The sequence below is a fragment of the Protopterus annectens genome, chromosome 1.part2 (assembly GCF_019279795.1).
Source record: "Protopterus annectens isolate FY-2018-M chromosome 1.part2, PAN1.0, whole genome shotgun sequence".
NCBI classification, from domain to species: Eukaryota; Metazoa; Chordata; order Ceratodontiformes; family Protopteridae; genus Protopterus; species Protopterus annectens.
Window position 1 is genome coordinate 944676975 of NC_056727.1, and position 23500 is coordinate 944700474.

Below are 23500 nucleotides of genomic sequence, written 5' to 3' on the forward strand. Positions count from 1 at the left end.
ATAATTAGAACTAAATAATAGTAAATAATATGTTTTATTTTTAACTCTATTAATATAAACAGTAAGTAATATTCTATTGTATATACTTCTTATAGCTTTCTCTTACATTTTTTATTTCTGCCTTACACCCTTTTACTTTCTACTCTCTTTTTCTTTTCTTTATTAATATATAGAAATGCTTTTGATCATATAGACACAGTAAATAATAAGATTTGCATAGGAGTTGAGTTGGGACAAAAATGTTGAGTTTTGTTACTTATTAATAATTTTGGGCTTGATTTCACTTACATAGAGTCTGTAATAACCTGTAGAATGCATTGTGAAGGTTTTGTCATGTTTAGATGCATTTACACTGCTAAATTAATGTTTGTCACTAGTTTTTAATAAGTTTCCCGCCAAAATGTTAAGAGAGACAATCTGGGATGTGGGCTGTCTCATACACAGTGTCCATGAGCTACTTCAAAAGCTTCAACTCTCAGAATTCTCACAGAGAAGCTGAAAGCAGCTAGTCTCACCTTTGACCTAGATATCACAATGACACATCACAGATACAGGAATGACACTACCAGGAAATAGGAATAATACAAATGTGACTGTGAAGGAAAATGAAGTTTTAACATCTAAATGTGAGTTATTTTATATAATTACTTAAATATCTATGTTATAATTCATAAAATATGTCAGTTATAATGAGTTTAAATGATGCAGTTTCTTGTAGTAAGTAAATGTTTTATTTTAGAAGGCATAGAAAATGAAACATTTATTCAAGTGTTTTTGAAAAATCTACTTAACAGCAGCTTAATAATATGTGTTAAAAACCTATGTCCCAAACATATACATTACTATAACTCATTTAATTCATCTGATTGACAAGCATAAATATTTTATAACTCTATACTGGAAGAAATTGTCATGTGATATATTTTAAATCAGTAGTATAGCATGTTTGTAAAATCTGGTTACTAAAATGTGTTTGCTGTGCATTATTTTGCATAAAGCAGACAGATTTATTGAAGGGACAGCAAGTAAGATGGTGCTCAGTAAAGATACAACTCAGTGAGATCAGATATATATATATATATGTGTGTGTGTGTGTGTGTGTTTGTGTGTATGTATGTGTGTGTGTGTTTGTGTGTGTGTGTGTATGCATGTGTATGTATGTATATATATATATACATATATGTATGTATATATATATATATATATATATATATATATATATATATATATATATATATATATATATATATATGTATGTATATGTGTATATGTGTGTGTATGTGTGTGTATATATATATATATATATATATATATATATATATATATGTGTGTGTGTATGTATATATGTATATAAGTGTTTCTGAGAATCTGCTTAACTATGAAGTATGATTTATAACAATTTCTATGAATACAATATTTTATTCTATTGGCAATAATGAGTTTGAGTAAATGCTCATATACAAGCAATTCAAGGTTTTTTTGGAAGCTGTTAACTGTATTTACATGACAGAAAATAGATGCATCCTAATATATGTAATGTCTGAATCATATTAGCCAAAGTTTTTGATTTAAATGAATGTTAGAACTTATTTTTCTCTCCTCTTGATTTCTAACACCAAGATTATTTGAATGCTATTTGAATACAAGTGTTTTATATTACATGGATGTATATAGTAGTATGAACAGTTTAAAAAAAAAAAAAAAAAAGGTTTATTTTAGTTTATATGATGCTGTTTTACCAAATGTGTAGTATTGTCTTGCAAGATAATTGAATTGAAAACTGTTAACTTCAGTTAAATATAACTAGTATTAAATTGATAAGGTGGTAGCTGAGGTACTGCTGCTTAGGGTAGGGGGTTAACTTGAGTGGTAAATACTACTCTAAGTTGGAGTTTATAACTCCAGGCTGGATGCAAGGTTTAATCCTTACATTATTTTCACTTGTTCATTGTTATTTGTATATAGTTTTGACATCCACAATATATTTTGTACATTCATTGTCACTACAAACAAAATTGAATCCTATACGAAATCCCATAAGAGATTCAATAAATACAGCTATATTTAAAGGTACACCTAAAGGAGGAGATGTAACATTACTTATCTTATTTGTTATTTTGATCATAAGATTCTTAAGTTTTAAAAATGCCAAATGACATCTTTAAAAGGAATTTCTTTAAACAATAATGGATTGAATAATCCATGTAAAAGGGCAAGCCTAATAAGATACATTAATTTACATAAGGCCAACTTAGTCTTCCTACAAGAAACCCATCTCTTGAAAAAGATATTGATAAACTAGCCACAAACAAATATACAGTATTGGTTAGTTCAGAGCACACTCAGAAAAAGAGGAGTGGCTATTTTATGGAATAAAAGTATGCCCATTCCTAAAACCATTAAGTCTTATCAGGATGACAAAGGAATGTTTTGTATGGTTACAATACAAATTAATGGGAAGACTTACACTTTAATTAATGTATATTGGATACCTGGAATTGGTATTAATACAGTGAAACATCATCTTGATAAGATCATATCATTCTCTATAGGAGATATTATTTTAGCTGGTGGTTTTAATTGTATACTACATGAAAGTGATACTACCACTATAGGGAAAAGAAGAATTACATCTAATGCAAAACATTTAAATGATTTTGCTAATTCTTATCATTTGAATGATATTAATAATCAGATAGATTCAAAAGCATTACCATACACCTTTTTTTCTAACAGATACAAAACTTATTCAAAAATAGATAGGGTCTTTATTTCTAACCAGATGGTAACAGATTTAATTAATTCCAAAATCATTTCATGTCCTATATCTGATCATAATTCAATTGTTTTTGAATTCATGATAAAAAATACTCATAATGTTCAGATCAAAAGGATACCAGCATACTTAACTCAACTAAAAGACTATAAAGAATATATACTTTCAGAAGTAAAACATTTTTAGACATAAATAATACTCTTGAAGTCTCCATTGTTTATGTTTGGGATGCCTTAAAATCATATCTATATGGACAAAGTATCAGATGGTATAATAATAAAAGGAAATCTTGGGATAAGGAATTGTTAGATATTCAAAGTAAATTAGACTCTTATAAACATAATAATAAAGAAAATATTATGGACAAGAAAGTTATTGAAGAAATAAACAAACTAAATGAGAAATACAAAGAAATTTTAACTCATAAAGTTAAAATAACTTTAGAGAAATACAAGTTTTTGTCCTATTCAATAAGCCCCAAATACTTACATAGACTTAAAAATAAAACAAAAAGGTTGAATAAACAAAACCATATCAAAGAAATCTTTTCTCTAAGGAAAAAGAAGAATGCTTCTAGTATACCAGAAATACTAGATGAATTTAGAAATCACTTTCACAGAATTAACCATAATAATATTAACATGGAACCTAAAGATAAAATAAAGGAGTTTATAACCACAAATATGAATAAAAAGCTTAATAAACAACAGATTAAACTATTGGACAAGAGTATTTCATATACAGAAGTTATTACACAAATAAATAAGCTTAAATCAAACAAAGCACCGGGTAATGATGGTATTATACCAGAGATATATAAAATCCTTTCTAAAAATACATATTCATTAATACATAAGGTTTTATTTTGGCCCAAACTGAGTTAATAACCCCCATCTTGGCAATATACATTTATTTCGCCAATTTTAAAACCTAATAAAGATCCAACTAGATGTTCTTCATATCGGCCCATCTCATTACTTAATGTTGATTATAAAATGTTTATGAGTATCTTTGCTGATAGATTGAAGACAATCATTCCCGGCATTATAGATATAGATCAGACAGGCTTCATTGTAAATAGAAATACTTTTGATAATATAAGAAGAACTTTAACATTAATAGATTTTGCAAATAGGAAAAAGAAAGATTTAACACTTATTAGTCTTGATATAAGTTCAGCATTTGATTCAGTAAGTTGGGACTATCTGTTTACCTTATTGAAGTGCACAAACTTCTCAGATACATTTGTAAATCTAATTGAACATTTATACAAAGGAACGTTGGCTTATATTAAGGTAGGAACATATGTTTCACAAAAAATACCCATTCTTAAAGGTACAAAACGAGGATGTCCACTTTCTCCACTATTATTCACTTTAGTAATGGAGCCTTGGGCTAATTTGATCAGAAACAGTACTGACATAGAGGGTTTTGAAATAGATGAAAATACAACATCCAAAATTCAACTTTGTGCAGATGATGTTCTAATTACATCAGCAGGATCTAATTCTTCTATACAGTCTCTATTTGATAACATGATGAATTTTAAAAGTATTTCTGGTTTAATATTCAATGAAGAAAAACTAAAATACTACCTATATATACGAAAAAATATTCTCATTAGTGATTTTACTAAATATGTACCCAATTCAGGTCAGATAACTTATTTAGGTATAATACTATCTAAAGATATTAAATCTATTATATATAATAATTATAATACCTGTTTTGTTAATATACAAAATCTTTTTAATACCTGGAATAATATGTTTTTTACTATGGAGGAGAGACTTAGAATTATTAAAATGATAATATTCCCCAAGATTTTATACTTAATACAATCAATAATACTTCCACCTACAAAAATAATTATCAAGAAACTGAACACACTAATGTTAAATTTCTTATGGGCACCTAATAGACCTAGGATTGCATTAAGGAAGCATACTAATAGCTGGTCTCAAGGGGGTATTTCTTTTCCAGACTTTAATTTATATACTATCTCTTCTATTGTAAAAGTTATTACTTTATTAATAGATCGGTCATATGTCACAAAATGGAAAGATTATTGGGAGCTAATTAGTATGCACTTCATGAAAATCTCCTTAACACATAAAAATATGATTGTAAATAACTCCATGTTATGGTTACTAAAGGAATTTTGTACTTCACCTGTTACACCTAAACATATAGTTTGTTACCCATTAAATATTATTATTAGTTATCGTAACTTTATATTCATGCACCCTAAGTATAGGGAATGGAATTTTATTGTATTTCCTATAATGTATACTCAGGGTATGCTTTTGTCATCTACTTCTGAAGGAACTCATTTAGCTATAGATAATGATCTAAAGTACTGGTATCAGTTGATATCTGATAATAAAGTTAAAAATCTAGATTTCTTAAAACAAGAATTTGATCCAAGAGAAACTTGCTGGTTAGAGGTTCAGACCTTTAGACAACATCTCATTAATAAAATAGATTTAATGTCTATAACTGTTAAAGAATCTATTCCAACACTGATTGATTACTTGATATTAAATTTACAACATAAAGTTTCTGATAAAGGTAAACTTTCATACATACATAAAGTTATCAGACAAGAAACTTTTTACAGTGTAGATTCATACTGGAATTATTTCACTTCTATTAATGGGGACCCACCAAATCAACAAGATAAACAATATATATTGGAATCTGCTTATAGAACTACGTCTTCCATTGTCTGGAGACTTTATACATGGAAATTTTTACATAGATCTTTTTATACACCTTTGATGATGAATAAAATAAATAATAAAGATAATCTATGTAAGAGATGTATCCAAATCCAAGTGTGTGACCCTCCAGTGGCAATGAAACGAAAAGCAGAGATTCAAAGGAACTTCAAATAAGATGCATTCATAAAAAATAATAAAGTTTATTCCAATGAGTGAGCGCTTTCGCCAAAGGCTTCTTCAGACTCTTAAAACAATGAATAAAACTGTTTGAATCATTTTTAAACCATCCTTAAGCTTCCTATTGGACATTACAAATTGATATGTCACATGTTATCTTGTCTTAAAGGAACAGATACTCAAAAAAGTTAACATAGTTAAATGCAACAATATTTAGAAGGAATACTTCCATCCAAATATACAATTAATGATCAGAATGTCCATGCAAATAAGTAAAAAATATGCATATACCCTGATACATTCTAAAAATAAAAGGAGCATTGTGCTTGGTCCTATATCATTCTACAATCATTAAAAACTGTTGCTACATTCATTAAAAACCCTGAACATTCTCTCTCCTCATGGTGTTAAAAACATTAAAATCCTTAGATAAACAGCAAGTTTTATCGCGTTTCAATATCTAGCATCTCTACTAAGATAGTGGTGTGTCGAATGCAACTTTGCATATATCAGGTTAAAAATTAATATAGCGAGAACTCTGTACTAAAAATGTAAGCGTACCTTTACCACAAAACAACATAGCGAATATAATGTATTTCGCGATGTGCCTCATCAAGGAGTCAGACCTCATCATATCGGTGAAAGGCTGTTGTCCAAGATTAAAAATTCCACAAATAGGAACCTCTTAGATTCCACGTAAAACAAACTGTTTACAAGTTGTAAAGTGCCGTGTGCTGTAGGAACTCTGAATGCAATTGAGTACAACCTAACTTCATGCTATGGTAACTCAAGCGTGCGGTGAGCACGTTCTAAGCATCTAAGTACTGAACAACAGAAACAATGTTTAAATTTCTAAGAAAAAGGTGAGCCTATATTCGTGCTGTCCTGTGCCTAAAATAGACAGTATTTGTAAGCACGATTATGCCCTAGAAGCATATATTAATCACAAAGTGTCACTATTTAAAACAATGAAAGCGTGTACATATTAATGAGTACACTTATTAAAGTGTTAAGCTGAACATGGCAGAGATGGCATTAACTAATACAAAATAAAAAGATAAAAACAGATAAATAGTGGAATGCTAGGCGTAACACATAAAAATTGACACAATAAAGCTTGAAATTAGCACAAAGCACACATATAATAATACCTAAGTATAAAGCTCCATAGATGATAGGGTCCCTAACTAGTAAAAAGCAACTACTTCCATGTGCATAGTAGGTGCTAAATATAACAACATTCTGAGTTAAAAAGGTCAAATGAAAAATGTGAAGAGATAAACAATCCATAACAATACTAAGCCTGTACCTAATGATAAAACAAAACTATCTATTGATGTATGGGGTACCTAGCTCAGTCATAAAATAAATTCCAGCTACAGTGAACAAATATATAGACGATATGCATGCTTGTATATACATGTGTATATATTTACACACATGCATGTGTAAACTATGCCCAATAACCACTAATATATTGAGGTGGTGATAGGAGGGATGAAAAACATACTAGTATGTGAGGTATGGGCTCAGAAGTAAGGCTAAAACAAGAAAGCCGAACATATCCAAAGGTCCATCAGTTCCTGGGATTTGATACTAAGAACACATCTACTTGTGGCTATAAAGCTCAGAACATTAATACTATGAAAATAATTATATTCAGTCTACAAGGACTGATTCTTACACTGATTTACTATAAGAGTGACATCAATACGTAGTTTTAAAATTACCTTACTACTCTATTTAGGTAATAGTAGGTTACGTCATCTTCGTAGTCTTCTACTTCTTAAAAATGGTTTGAGTTGCACTTTATCATTAAGCCCTGGTGACCTATCAGACCTTAGTCTGATAATCCAACGTGTCTCCTGTTCTAAGGTTTTGTTGATTAGATCACCACCTCTAAAACCCACGCTGACTTGTTCAATAACACAAAATTTAAAATTATGATTGGTGCCTGCTGTTGTATTGTGTCTAGCTAGGGCATTGGTCTCAGTACCTATCCTAATGTGGTAAATATGTTCCCTAACTCTTTCCTTAAGTGATCTATTGGTTTTGCCAATGTAATAGATGTAATGTAGAAATTAATGCTGACTGGGCTCATATGTTTTATGACTGTATAAAATTGAAAGAATACTGGAAGTCAATTAATGAATTTTTGCAGGCTCTTTTTACAGATAATTTCATTATTTCTAAATCTCTTATATTATTCAACACACCTGTACCTCAAAGTGTTAAAAAGGTTAAGCTTCCCTTGTTATGGTCTATTCTAGCAGTGGCTAGGAAAATAATAACTAGAAATTGGATTTCAGATACACCTCCTTCGTTCAATGAATTTAAAAATGTTATGAATATAGTGTGCCATATGGAAATAAACACAATTAGGACTAGAACAAATAGAAAAACATCTTATTTTATTGTATGGGATAATTTACAAAATTTGTTAAAAATTTTTAATTTCAATAGCATGGTATTTTAGTTTAATTAATTGATCTGATTGTAGTGGATGTCTTTGTAAATACTTTAGTTGTTTTGTTGAATATTATAATAATACCTATTTTTAATTACTTGTATAAAATTGTTATGATATTTCTCTTATATGTTAAAACAATAAACCTGTTTTGAAAAAAAGAAATTTGAAGGCAAAGTAGTAAGGATGCTCGTTGAAGTGTGATGAAGAGCGAGACTTTGAATAGAAGGCCATTTCTGCTTTTGATCTGGTGGGTGACATGTTACAGTATTGGTCGCAGTGAAAATATAGTGATTATTAAGTGAAAGTAAGCATATGACAATTGCTGAGGTATGTTGGGGGATATGGGATGCCAAGTTCAGCTGTTATGGTGTGTGGAAGTGAAGATTGAGGAATGAAAAGGGATAATGGTTATATTATGGAATGGGTTACAAAGAAATGGAGATGTTAGGTGATTTAGAGAAGAAAACAATTTAAATTTTATAAAAAGGTGTTGGGAGGAAGAAAGAAGGTTAAAGCATAGTCAGCTGAGCTGCTGTCAAAGCTGCCTAGAGAGGAACAAGTGTATATGATAGTCAGCCAAGCTGTCAGCATGGCTGCATAGAAGAGTAGTCAGTCAGAAGGCTAGTCAACCCAAGTATACCAAAGGTAGATCAAGTATGTAAAGTGAAAGGGTGTGAAATGGAGAAGATGGTGGGGAATTAGTATATCATTGTAGGTTATATTTTAGTGTTGAAACAGACAAGTTTGAAAGGTTACACAATATGAAATTTGAAAGTTTGATAGACATCTCAAATTTAGGGGAAGTTATTTAACTTGTTTAACAAGGGTTGAAAGTGGTAAGCCGCGGTGGTGCAGCGGTAGTGTTATCTCCTCACAGCAAGAGGTTCTCCCGTTCGATTCTTGGCTGGAGCGCCTTCTGTCTTGAGTCTGCATGTCCTCCCCGCAGTCGAGTGGCATTCGAAAGACATGCATGAATGGGCATGCCTTCGTTGAAGGTTGGGCGTCAGGCTGGCACCTCGGCACCATAAAAATCGACTGCCAATCATTAGTGGACTGGAGTTCCGCTGTGGCAGCCCCTAACCGGGAAAATCTGAAAGAAAACAACAACAAGGGTTGAAAGTGATCTTGTAAGAAACAAGGCTATAAATTACTGTAAGCAGAGGGAAGAGTGAGATTTAGAGGGTGGACTGTAGGTAAAGGGTATTTTCCTTTCTGGAAGTAATATGCTAGTGTAGTGTGGTTGTTTCATATGAAATATGCAAGTTATGAATGAAGGTAGGAAAGTGAGGTGGGTGAGTTAGAAGGGTTATAGAAGTGTTAAGTGTAGTAGTTGATTTAGATGCTTTCAGGAGGGTGGAGCTTATAAGGGGTAGTGGTTGGAAGTGGATGTCATCCTGTGTAGACTACAGGAAATAGGAGTGTATGATTTTATTAATTTGGTATGGGGGTGGGTAGGATAGGTTGTATGGTGGTAAGTGAAACTGGATGTAGTGCAATTGAGTGTAGTGGGGCTTCCTCCAACCTTTGTTTTTCTAAGAAAATCTGTGAGTGAGATGGGACTGATCTCTGGCACACAGTAAGAGGGGAAAAATGCCTGTGCTATGGTGAGGGATTTGTGCCCTGATCCAGGGTGACAATATTTTGTTAATAGGAAAATCGCCTTTCCACTAAGGCATTTTGTGATTCCCATGAATCATGGGAGTATAAAATTGTACTTGGATAACTGAAGATAAGAATTACAGTAATGCCCCTGAAGTGGAGTGGTGCTTAATAACCTCAGCTGTAAAGAAAGAGTAGTGCACCGTCTGGCTAGTTGGGTTGTTGCTAGAATAAAAATGGCTCAGGAGTCTTACTGATCAGAACAATATCTCTGCATAGTGACTAAGTATGCCAGTCCTGTACCATGTGTAGCTTAATATAAAATCGCACCAGGTCCTTTGCTCTACTAAGAACAGCTTAACATTGCAGTGACACACTATGGAGATACGAGCTACACAGGGAGAGCACAGCTGAACAGTAGATGGTATGTTTGTTTAGCTGTAGTAGGTTACAAGTCCAAAAGTAGAGTGCCATATGTTTGTTTTACAGTTTCTGCCCTTACTTTGAAAAGTGAAACTTCCCCAGATGAGCAGTTACAAAAGATGTTCTGAAGTAAGATTATCACTTCAGCCAGTGTAGGTGGAGGTAATTTAATAGTTTGCTTTAGGGGCAGTAAACTTGGAATCGGAAGTGTGGTTTTCTGTCTTGTTTTTTTTTTTCACTACTTTACCCTTGTTCACAACTTTGCTTCCTGTTAAAGTAGGAGTGCATATTTATGGCTTCATAGTTCCCACTGAAGTCACAACTTGTACAGCGTAGAAGTACTTCAGTGTTGTATTGTTTCCCCTTTCCACTGTCTAATCTCGTAGAATTCATTATATTAGCTGAACTGAATTAATCTTTTGCCTGGTGTATACCTGATGTGTGCCCATTGAAAGTGCCATATGGCAGAGATACAGAGTAAATAATGAACTGCGATCAAAGTAAAATTAAGAAAACAGCATATAGAGAGAAGGGAACACAGTAATGAAGTGACTGTGAAAACAGAGGTATAACATACTGCAGAAAACACCACTTGGGACCTATTGGTTTTGGTGCCAAGTGCCCTGTATTAAGCTGCATGTAGACTAGCTATTTTGAGTTCACAGATGCTCAGAGTGGAATTTGGCACCAAAGAGAGCATTCAGGCTGGTGCAGTCTTTTAATAACTAGTAAATTTAGGGCAGCTTACTGTGGAATAGATTTTGGCACCAAAAGAGCGTACTAGTTACTTTGAAAAGTCTAGGAATAACAACACACTTGTTGCACACAGGTCAAGTACACTACCCCTAACTAATCCATTTCTTGCAATGATTTGTTGGAAGATGTAAGATTCTTGAGTGAAGGATGTGGCAGGAGTACAGTAAGAGAGATGTGACTTATAACTTGCTTACTACTGTGAACTCTTACTGAGTTCTTGCAGTGTAATGGTTCTTGACTCAGTAACGTGCTTCCTGTGAGAACAGTTCTCTGAATTCTTGCTTTTTATCATTTTGAGTCTTAGCTTTCTAGATTTTCAGACTTTTGAATATTTGGTTTCCTGTTCATAGGTTGGTACTAGACTATCAACCCTAGGGCATATACAAGCCTAGCCATAACAATTCCCCTGTTACAGTGGGTAATGAACAACTGAAAGCTTCACTGCAGTGATATGTAAATTATTGTTTATATAGGACATCAATGAAAAATTATTAAATTTTCTGTATATGTTCTCTGTCAGTTGGATCAAATGGCTGTATTTTAAGTTTTGAGACAAGGAAGGATCACCATACTTTGGCTAAGAAGAACTATCATCGCTGGACTACAGCGTGGCTTGTGTCTCATGGTGAAGAATGGCCGCAGAATGTGGAGTTTATTAATCAGGACATTACTACAGCTGCAGACAGAATTAAAGAAATGATATTTGATGCAGTAAGTGAATAACAAATTTTAATATGCTGGTAATGTATCATCGATTTTCTTAAAGTGAATACTGTTGTCATATTTGAATTTTGGATAGTTGTCCATGACCTATATTGGTTATATTTGTTTTTGATGTGAAAAGATGTCTTTGTGTAAATCAAGTAGTGATTTTAGTTCTGTACCGATATTTTCAAGGATTATGAAATAGAGTAAATCTGGCCTTTTCACTCATCATAGGGAGCGCATAATGCTCCCAGTGAATGTTGGCACGTGTAGCCTAGAGGGGTGTTTGACACAAGGTGGTATGTCATGGCTTCACATCAGGAAGATCATGATGGAAAAATCTCAGCGTTAACTTTTCACCACAGTCTTACTTCTTTTGTCAACTTTTTGAGTGGTGGTGCATCCCATCCAGAAAGCAAACCGGATATTGGCTTTGTTTATTTTTATTTTATTTATTTATGTTTATTTATCATTAGCGTCCAGTGGTTTTGATGATTGCCCTGTTGGAGAACCTTCCTTGATTTTCTTTCCAGTATTGCTGTTTGGTACTTTATTAGACGTCAGCTATGAATGGAAAGTATGATTGCAGTTCACAGATTCCCTACAAGCATCTTCACTCCCAGTGGCTCTTTTGTTCAGGTGGAGAGCAGGATTATAAGAATTGCATGAATTGCCAGTCCTTTGTGCCTACCATAACTACTAATTTATGGATGTGATGTAATTAGAAACTCAGTGCCCTAAGTGCCTCACCCAGGTTAAGATGCAAGACCCCTCCATCCCTGACATCCTGCCAGTACTGAAGAAGAAATTCGGGAGGCTTTGGCGTAACATTACGCCTGCCCATTCAGACTTGGATGTCCCCTCTAAGGTCACAAAAGCCAGTGTAGGTCCAATGCTTCTCAGATGTCCACTGCTGCAACCCCACCAAAAGGTCAGTATGGCATCCAAGGTTTGTACTTCCAAAATGACTGTTATTGACTGGTGAGGAGGAGGAGCCTTGTATAATCATCTTCAAAGGTCCCTAACGTATACTGTAAATTTTAGTTGGAGAGGAGATATCAAGGTCTCTGGTCAGGGGTCAGAACCTTTGCGACTTGTGAAAGTGGATGTCATGCTTAAAAAGGAAAAAAACAGAAAACTAAAAATGTTTCCTTTCCATAGGTGTCCAAGGAAAAGGAGTTGAATGGATTTCTCCCAAGGCCTATTTAAGGCCATAATGATCCTGAAGTTACCATCTTGTAATTAATTTCCTCCTACTTCTGCCACAGCACAAGAGAGCTGTAGAATCATCTTCTGAGGATGAGGAGGTGGACTTAGACTCTAAGCACTCTCTGAACTTCTCTACTCAGATCCATTTTCCAGGCCAAGTGGCCTCTGATTATGAAGATTACTTTTTTTTTCCAGATTCTCCTGTTTAAGAAGCTTTATTTGGGGAAATCATCTGCTACATGATGAAACACTTTGAATGGGAATCAAAACAAGTTTCTGATATGCAACAGGGATATATATTTTATAGGTAGGCACTCCTGCTCCAGTTCCTCCTGTCCTGGAGGCCTTTCTCAGTGCCTTTGTGTCTACTTCCAGTGCTCCTGGCTCTCAACCACCAGCTCTTAAAAGGCCTGATAGGTTCTGTAAAGTATCTGAAGTTTTAAAGTTTCTGTACAAGAACCCCTTGACAGATTCTTGCGTGTCTTCTATGGCTGCAGCCAAGACTTCTAAGGAGAAGTTACACACAAATACATGGGTATCATAGACAGGCTCCCCTATAGTTCAGGCCCAGTGACCACTGAGTCTGAAGTCGGAGCACATCAACTTGAAGGAGATGCAGGCACTAATACAGGCCCTGCAAATCTTTTTCCACTCCTGGTACCCAGGACCTTTCGGAATTTTTTAGGCAACACTACCATCATGTAGTACATAACCAGGGGGAAGCAGATCTTATCAGCTATGCAGGCTAGCTCCCATGGCATGGGATCAGGCCACCAAAGCAGATTTGTCCCTTAAAGTCATTTACATCCCTTACAAGACAATGTCCTGGCAAATTTTCTAAGCAGATTAAGGGAAGACCCTCATGAATGAATGTGCAACAGGAAAGTCTTCCTAGACATAGTCCACAAATGGGGTATCCCACAGATGCTCTTGTTTGCCTCCATCTGCAACAAACAACTTCCTTTTTCTGCCCTAGTACTCCTCGTCCTAAACATGGAAAATGGACATCGTGCCCTTTCAGTGGAAAGGGAGGTTCCTATATGCCTTCCCTCCACTTCTTCCAAAGGTCTTCCTGAAAGTCTAGACAGAGAAACAATAGATTCTGCTGGTGACTCACTTTTGTCTAAGGCTGCATTGGTTCCCCCTTCTCTACCACCTAGCCAGGTGTCATCACGGCATCACCACAAGGTACCTTATATAGTGGATTTGCTCAAACAGAAGGGTTCTCTCTTTCAGTGCAACATGTTTTTTCTCAACTTGCCATTATGGATGATAGGATTCTTATTGCTTTCAGACAGACTTTTCTGAGGACTTCAAGTTCTCCAGGAATGAAGGAAACCTGTTACCCGGAAATCTTGCGTATCTAAACGAAAAAGATTTTCTGTTTGGTATCAAGATTATAAACAGGACCCTATGCAAATGGGAGCTCCCATTGTCCTGTCTTAATTGTGTGATCTTTTAAAATCTGGCTTGGTATACTACTCAGTCAAGGCACACATATGTCATTTCTGCTTACTTACCTCTTGACTCTACTCTTATGCCCTGACTAGAGGTAAAACAGCTTCTGAAGGATGTACTTAATGTAAAACCTCCTAGGAAGGTCATTCTTCCTTCCTAGGACCTTAACTTTATTTTTCCGCCTTTTGAGCCATCAGCCTCTGCCTCTCTGAAATTCTGTGATTGGAAAATCATATTTCTAGTCGCCCTTACCTTGGCAAGAAGACTTTCTTAGCTATAGGCCCTGATGGGTCACCAATCTACTTACCTTGTTTCCTAGTCCACAGAATAGAGGGGAGAGAATCCTGCACTCACTGGATGTACACAGAAGACTCAGATTCTACTTACACAGGACTGACCAGCTGTTTGTCTCCTTCCAAGAAACCAAGCTCAGTAGCACAGTTTGAAAGCAAACCATTGCTAACTGGATTTCTAAATTCAACTCCTTTTGTTACACTCATCATGGCAAATCTTTACCTTTGCTAGTGAAGGTTCATTCTCCCAAAGCAGTGGCTTCTTCTGAAGCCTTTTACAAGGAGGGTAGACTGGAAAGCTATCCTAGAGGTAACTACTTGGTCCGTGGTGCATATATTTGCCGGGTATTACAAAGTAGATACATTTTCCAAATAATCCATAGCTGTCTTTGCCATGTCGGTCCTTTGTGGATTGCTTGACAGCTTTTCTAGGTCTAATCCAACCACCCTTTACACCACTTAAGCTTTGGGAATCACCCAACAGTTTGAAATACTAAAACTGGGATCTAAGGAATGACATAGTACAGTTATGTAAGAACTTTACAATAACAGGAAATGTCATGTTAAGCTCTGCAACATTTCTTTCCACCCTGCCACCCCCCTTCCTCTTCATTTGTTTACCTCTTTCAGGGACAGAGGGAAGAACCGTTTTCTGCCTTCTTCCCTCAAAGCTAACCTATTACACTAGATGTTCTTCGTGTTTCACTGTTGTAGTCATTACATTTGGGTAATCTGCTGGCAGGTTGCCCTCAGTCGGCCTGAATAACAAAGTCTTGGGTCCTGTGTCAGTTGCTGTCTCCTCTTCCATGACGTCAGGTTGTCAGGGGTATAAAACATGCAGCCGACGCCATTTTATTCAGTCTTTCTTGCCGCACAGTGCCCAAAGCAGAAAGCAGTTCGCAAGTGCCGGTCGGCCGACTCCTGAAATTTTCTCATTCGAGTTTCAGAACCAAAGTCTTCAACTAAAGCTAAGTACCCCATTGGGGAAACTTTTTCATGCTCCTTACTGATGTCCGTAAAAGTTAATAATTGCATTACTTGTGGAAAGCAAATACCTCATAAGGATTTTCATTTGTACTGTATTCCTTGCTTAGGCCCAGAACATAACGTGCCTTGCTGTCGGTTTTGTGCTAGATTTAACCAATGCACTATTAAGTGTCTGTATATTTTTGCTTCAAAATATTTTGGAGCCAGATTTAATTACACTGAAATGTTGCCGGTTAGCAATCCGACTACCAGAGTTCACAAAAAATGCAAAGAAAAAGACAGAGACAGACAGTCGAGGTCCAAAACCGACGACAAAGCTTCTACTAAGCCAGTCGCCGGTTCGCCGGTACTCAGTGTGGCGCTTTCGCAGCCCATGATACCCGCTACTTTTGAGTCGCAGGCCTCTACTGAAACCCATGCAGAGTCCGGTATGCCGTGAGATTCTCAGAGTATTGAACCCGCGGATGTCTCTCCCTTGGATGGGTCCAGAGCCACTGAGCAGGCACTGGCTTCTAAGGGTGTTTTCAGGCTTCAACATTTTCATATAAAACTGCCAGCTTCAAAAACATCTAAGTCTAAAAAACTGACGCATGAAGCCACGTGCTCAGGCCCCTATGCCTAAAAAACAGATTATCAAAATGGCTGAGGACTTCATTACCTTGATCAGGGGTTCCCAACCCCCCACCCCACCCCCGCTAAGAGGCCTAGGCAAGACACTGATTATGAATCTTCAGATCAGGTTTCCATTTCTTCTGATTCCTCTTCTGATCAGGAATTTTCTATACCACCCTATGAGGATTCAGATGCAGAAGAATCCATCCCATCTGCATCTCCTCCTGAGGATTATTCTTTTGCAGAAACCTTGCATACTTTAAGGGAACATTTTCAGTGGGAGAGTCAGGATTTCTCTGAATCAAAAAAGAGGCTTAGGGATTTCCTTCCTCTTCCTCAGCATAGGCCTTTGGCTGTACTGCCTGTATTAGACATTGTTGATGTGTTTTCGGAATTGAGCATAGCTCCTGATTCCCTACCTCTGGCTCCTAGTAAACCAGACAGCTATTACAGGGTTCCTGACTCCCACAAATCTCACAGGGTCCCAAAGGTGTAAAGGCCTCTACAGCCAAAATCCTACCCCCTCTGATAGAGATTCCTGGGTGCTGGATAGATGGGAAAAAAGGTTTATACGTCTGCAACCTTTGCAATTAGGGCCTTAAACTGACAGTTTCATATGCTTACATATCAACAGCATGTTATGGGCTTATTGAAACAGAAAATTGTTCATTTCTGATTGTGTGGAAAATAAAGAATTACAGGAATTATTGCATGCAGCAGAACAGGTTGGAAAGCATACTTTGCAATGTGGATGTTCATCGTGTTACACTGCTGCAGTCATTACACTTGGGTTATCCTGCCGTCAGGCGGTCCCGCAGTCGGCCCGAGTTCCAAAGTCTTGGTCCGGCGTCGGTTGCTGTCGCTTCTTCCCTGACGTCAGTGCGCCAGGGGTATATAAGATGCATCCGACGCCATTTTCTTCAGTCTTTCTTGCCGCGCGGTGCCCGAAGCAAAAGCAGTTCGCAAATGCTGGTCAGCCGACTACTGAGATTTTCGAAGTCGAATTTCAGATCCGAAGTCTTCAGTAAAGCTCAGTACCCCGTTGGGGAAACTTTTTTCTTGCCTCAGACCGATGTCAGAAAGTTAATAATTGTATTTCTTGTGGGAAGCAAATACCTCATAAGGGCTTCCACTCTTACTGTATTCCATGCCTAGGCCCTGATCGTGATGTCACTAGTTGTCGATTTTTGTGCTAGATTTAACAAACGCACTATAAAACGACGTTTTGATTTTGCTTTGCACTACTTTGGCCGAAGGTTCAATTATACAATGCCGTCGGATCAACAGACGACCGAAATTCATAAAAAATGCAAAGACAAGGATAAAGACTAGCATCCGAGGTCCAAAACCGACGACGAAGCCTCTTCTAGGCTAGTCACCGGTTCTCAGTGAGGCGCTTTCGCAGCCCCCTGACATCCACTACCTCAGAGCCACAGGCCACTTCCGACTCCCACGTGGAGACAACTAGGCCTCTGGAAACTCAAGGTATTGGGCCTACGGAAACTAATCCCTCAGATCGGTCTGGAGCCACTGAGCAGACATCGGCTTCTGAGGGTGTTTTCAGACCTTTACAGCTCACCATTAAAGCAACAGCCAGGACAAAACCACCATTAAAGACAAAGAAGCAAGTACAGCATTCTCCAGGACAGTCCTCCATGCCTAAGAAACAGATGCTCAAAATGGCCAAAGACCTCATTACTCTAATCAGGGGTTCCCATCCCCCTCCTGAGAAAAGGCCTAGGCAGGATACAGACTTTGATTCCTCTGATCAGGTTTCCATCTCCTCTGATTCCTCTTCAGACCAGGGATACTCTCTACCTCCCTATGAGGACTCGGATGCTCAGCCTCTTCTCCTGATGATTACTCTTTTGGGGAAACTTTACATACCATGAGGGAGCATTTCCATTGGGAAAGTCAGGATTATTCAGAATCCAAGAAAAGGCTCCGGGACTTCCTTTTATTGCCTCAGCACAGGCCCCTTGCTATTCTGCCTGTGTTAGATATTGTGGATGATGTGTTCTCTGAATCCAGTTTATCTCCTGATTCTTTGCCCCCTGCTCCAACCAAGCCAGATAGGTATTATAGAGTCCCTGACTCTCTCAAGTTTCTTTACAAAAACCCTTCTGCTGACCCAGAAACCATTTCCTAGGGTCCCAAAGTGGTTAAGGCTTCCATTGCAAAAAATCCAGTCCCCTCTGACAAAGAGTCTAGAGCATTGGATAGATGGGGAAAGAAAGTTTACACCTCTGCAACTTCAGCAGTAAGGGCTTTAATTTGCCAGTTTCACATGCTTAAGTACCAACAATATTTAATGTCTCAGTTAAAACAGAAGATGCTTACAAGCTCAGAAGCTCCTGACTATAAAGAAATGCAGCATTTATTGCATGCAGTTGAACAGGTGGGAAAATGTACTCTGCAATGTGGTTTTGATTTTTTAGAGGCCTCTTGTAGAGCCGCAGTTACAGGTTCAGTGATTCAAAGACATGCTTTGTTAAAAGAACAGAGTTTACCTGACCATGTTAAGGCAAAATTATTGGATGCTCCTTTACAGCATGATACATTGTTTGGTGCTAAGGCAGAAGAGATGTTAAAGAAAATGGAGGATAAAGCTAAATCTATGCAAACAGTCAAAGATTTCTTACAGGTACAGCCACCTCGATTTAGCAGAAACTGGCCTACAAAGAATTGGTCCTTTCCAGTGTCGGACAGGCCACAGAGAGGCAGATACAGACGCCCAAGAGGCAGATCTCAACCCCAAGGCTCTTACAGGCAATGACAGTGGGGTACCTCAACCCCAAAAGGAGGTGAGGACAAGTCTCAACCTTACAGGAAACAGTCCCAATGACTTCCCCCTTCGTATGCCAAGCAGTTCCCTTTTGGCAGCCCCCTTAGGGGGGAAAACTAGCACTTTTTTCTCAGAATTGGCAAACAGTCACCCAAGACAAATGGGTTCTGAATATTGTGTCTCAGGGATACAGGTTCCACTTTCACATTTTACCAAGGCTAAAGGGAATGCCAAACCTGCCACAAAATCAATGGGCAGAGGCTCAAAAACAAATTACAGCCCTCATGGACATGAGAGCTATTCAAAAAGTACCACAGCAGGAACAAGGACAAGGATTTTACTCAAGAAACTTCCTGGTCCCCAGAAAGGACAAAGCCTGGAGACTCATACTAGACCTTTCAACTCTAAATACTTACCTGGATGTTCCGAAATTGAAAATGTTGACACTACAGCAGCTTCTTCCCATGCTGGGCAAGAAGGCTTGGCTTGTAACTCTGGACCTCAAAGAGGCATACCTGCATGTTCCTATCAGACAAGATTGCAGAAGATACCTCCGATTCAAAGCGGGTACAATGCACTACCAATTCTCTGTACTGCCCTTTGGCTTATCTACTGCGCCAAGGGTCTTTACCAAGTGCCTGGCACTAGTGATTGCATTTTGCAGACAAAAAGGAATTCAAATATATCCATACCTGGATGACTGTTTCATTCAAGCAGAGAAAAAGGACATTCTTCTAAAGCATCTGGCGTTTGTAAAAAGACTGCTAATTTCTCTAGGGTACACAGTAAACGAAGTCAAAACTAGTGCCCTCACAACAGATAATATTCTTGGGTGCCAGCTTGGATACAACATCCCAGATGGCTTATCTCACGCCAGACAAACAAGGGCAACTGACTCAATATTTTCAATTGCTGGCAAAAAAGTCCCATCTCCCTGCAAGAAAAATTCTGCAGGCCCTGGGATTCATGGCATCCTGCATACTACTAATTCCATATGCCAGACTGCATATGAGGAAATTACAATGGTACCTAAAAAGTGTTTGGACTCAACACTCTCACAGTTTAGAAACAGTAATACCAATAATTCCCTGCCTACAACAGGAGTTTCGATGGTGGGCACAGGCATGTCACCTCAACAAGGGTCAGCCTTTCACTCTACCTACAGCCAGGCAGACTCTAACAACAGATGCTTCGGATTACGCCTGGGGAGCACACATGGCAGGAAAATGTATTCAGGGCAAGTGCACCACAGACCAAATGCATCTTCACATCAATCAAAAAGAGATGTTGGCTGTTCAGAATGGCCTAACAGCTTTCAAGGACCTTCTGCATCCAGACAATTATTATTAAAGACAGACAACACCACAGTAATGTGGTACATAAACAAGCAAGGGGGCACTCATTCTTATCCCCTATGCAGACAAGCCATGACCTTGTGGAACACAGCTCTAACTTATCAAGTACATCTGCAAGCACAATTCCTGCCAGGAAAAAAAAATACTCTGGCAGACGATCTCAGCAGAAATATCATGGATCCTCACGAATGGAAATTAAATCCACAAATCTTCAGCATGGTAACGCAAAAATGGCTGTGCCCAGACATAGATCTTTTTGCCTCCCCACTGAATTGTCAACTACAAAAATTCTGCACAAAGACTTACCACACACAAGCATGGAAAGTGGATGCTCTTTCGTTCAGCTGGAAAAGCCTAAAGGTTTATGCCTTCCCACCACTGCCTCGCCTTTCAAAGGTACTCCTAAAAGCCAGACAAGAAAAACCACAGATGATCCTGATTGCTCTAGACTGGCCACGCCAGCACTGGTACCCAATCTTAAAGAACTTAGCTCAAGGCCCACCATGGATTTTGAAATGTCACACCTTCTGACACAACAAAACAATCAGATAGTGCACGGTCATCTCAAAACCCTAAACCTGGCTGCATTGCAGATTCATTAGTCAAACCGGCAACATCTCTCTCTAAAGCTGTTATGGATGTCATTTTGGAGGCCAGGAGGCCTAGCACCAGGAAATCTTACTCAGAAAAATGGAAGAGATTATGTGCCTGGAACCAGGCTCAAAGCCTTGACCCTCTTGTCCCAAACATTCCTCAGATTTTACAATATTTAACTGAAATGCTGGACAAAGGCCTATCCTTCTCAACAATTAAGATCCACGGCTCTGCCATAAATGTAGATGTTCGAGTGTTCACACTGCTGCAGTCCAGGTTACCCTCCCTCCATCCACTCTGTCCCAGCTGGACTTAACTTTCTATCCTATACAACCTTTGTGGTGTATTTGCTTGTAACTGAAGTTATTGTTTTAATTTATTAGCAATATGTATTGCCTACCTATTTGGGGGCACCTGACATCTGGGGCAAGAAAAACTGAAGAAAATGGCGTTGGATGCATCTTGTATACCCTTGACACACTGACGTCAGGGAAGAAGTGACAGCAACCGACGCCGGACCAAGACTTTGGAACTCTGGCCGACTGCGGGACCCCCTGATGGCAGGATAACCCAAGTGTAATGACTGCAGCAGTGTGAACACTCGAACATCTACATTTATGGTAGGTACAAAACTGTACTTTTTGATTCCTTGGAGGCCTCTTGCAGGGCCGCAGTTACTGGATCTGTGATTAGAAGGCATGCCTGGCTCAAGGAGCAAAATCTGCTTGATCATGTTAAAGCTAAATTATTGGATGACCCTTTACAGAGTGATTCTCAGTTTGGTAATAAGGCAGAATAGGTTTTAAAGAAAATGGAAGACAAAGCTAAATCTATGCAAACTGTAAAAGATTTCTTACAAGTGCAGCCACCCAGGTTCAGTAGGCACTGGCCTACTAAAAATCGGTCCTTTCCTGTGTCCAGCAGAGCCTCTCAAGGCAAATCCAGGCACTCAAAAGGCACTCGATACCAATCACAGTGTTCTTACAGGTCAAAGCAATGGGGTGCCTCCACCTCCAAATCTGAAGGAAACAAAGCACAACCCTACAGTAAGCAATCTCAATGACTTCCCTCTACCTTCACCAAGCACTTATCTTTTGGCAGCCCCCTTGGGGGAAAAATTAGCACTTCACGCTCGAAATTGGCAGTTAATTACTCAGGACAAGTGGGTATTAAACATAGTATCCCAGGGGTACAGATATCATTTCCATACTTTGCCAATTCCAAATGGTTGGCCAGATCTGCCACAAAATAAATGGGCAGAAGCTCAGAAATAAGTTACATCCCTCATGGATACGGGGGGTATTCAGCAGGTACCAGAACAGGAAAAAGGACAAGGTTTTTATTCAAGACTGTGATGGTATACAGAAAAGACAATGCCTGGTGTCCAGTTTTGGACTTATCGATTTTGAACACATTCCTGGACATTCCAAAATTCAAAATGCTGACTTTACAACAGCTACTGCCTATGCTAGGCAGGAACGCTTGGTTAGTGACTTTAGACTTAAAAGAGGCATACCTGCATATCCCAATAAGGGAATCGTGCAGAAGATGCCTCCGCTTCAAGGCAGGTTTTATGCGTTACCAATTCTCTGCACTGCCCTTTGGCTTATCTACTGCACCCAGGGTGTTTACAAAGTGCCTCGCACCAGTAATTGCATTTTGCAGACAAAGAAGCATACAAATTTATCCTTACCTGGGCGACTGTCACATTCAAGCAGAGAACAAGGACATTCTTCTTCAACATCTGGAGTTTGTAAAAAGGCTTCTAACATGCCTAGGGTACACAATAAACGAAAAGAAATCACAACTGGTACCCTCTCAAATAATTACATTCCTGGGTGCAAGCTTGAATACAACTGCCCAGATGGCTTACCTTACGCCAGACAAACAAAGGCAACTGACCGCATACTTCAAACAGATTGCAACAAAAACCCTGTTATCTGCAAGACAAATTCTGCAGGCTTTGGGTTTCATGGCATCCTGCATTCTACTAATTCCATATGCAAGACTTCATATGAGGAAACTTCAATGGTACCTAAAATGTTTATGGAGTCAACATTGTCACAGTCTGGAAACAAGGATTCCTCTCATTCCCTGCCTACAACAGGAGTTTCTTTGGTGGGCAGAGACATGTCACCAAAACAAGGGACTGTCATTCAGTCTATCCCCTGCCACCCAAAATCCTAACTACAGATACATCAGACTATGCTTGGGGGGCCCACCTGGCGGGGAGATGCATTCAGGGCATATGGAGACCAAAACAAATGCATCTGCATATCAACCAGAAAGAGATGCTAGCTGTTCAGAGTGTTCTGACATCCTTCAAGGACTTACTTCATCCAGGACAACTACTGGTAAAGATGGACAACACCACGGTTATGTGGTACATAAACAAGCAGGGGGGTACACATTCCTACTCCCTTTGCAGACTAGCCATGGCATTGTGGAACACAGCCTTCATTTACCAAGTACATCTTCAAGCTCAATTCCTGCCAGGAAAACAAAATACTCTGGCAGACGACCTAAGCAGAAATCTTATGGACCCGCACGAGTGGAAACTGGATCCACAGATCTTCAG

General features: G+C 38.1%; 1 protein-coding gene across 1 annotated transcript in view; it reads left to right on the forward strand.

The window, feature by feature from the left end:
- The window catches only part of TRMT61B (tRNA methyltransferase 61B), a gene marked incomplete at its 3' end in the record, with an annotated part of 420876 nt that overhangs the window by 348189 nt on the left and 49187 nt on the right, over positions 1–23500 (forward strand). The window contains exon 3 of the mRNA XM_044059889.1: positions 11445–11635. Coding sequence (XP_043915824.1) covers positions 11445–11635 — 191 coding nt within the window. The remainder of the gene's footprint in view (positions 1–11444; positions 11636–23500) is intronic.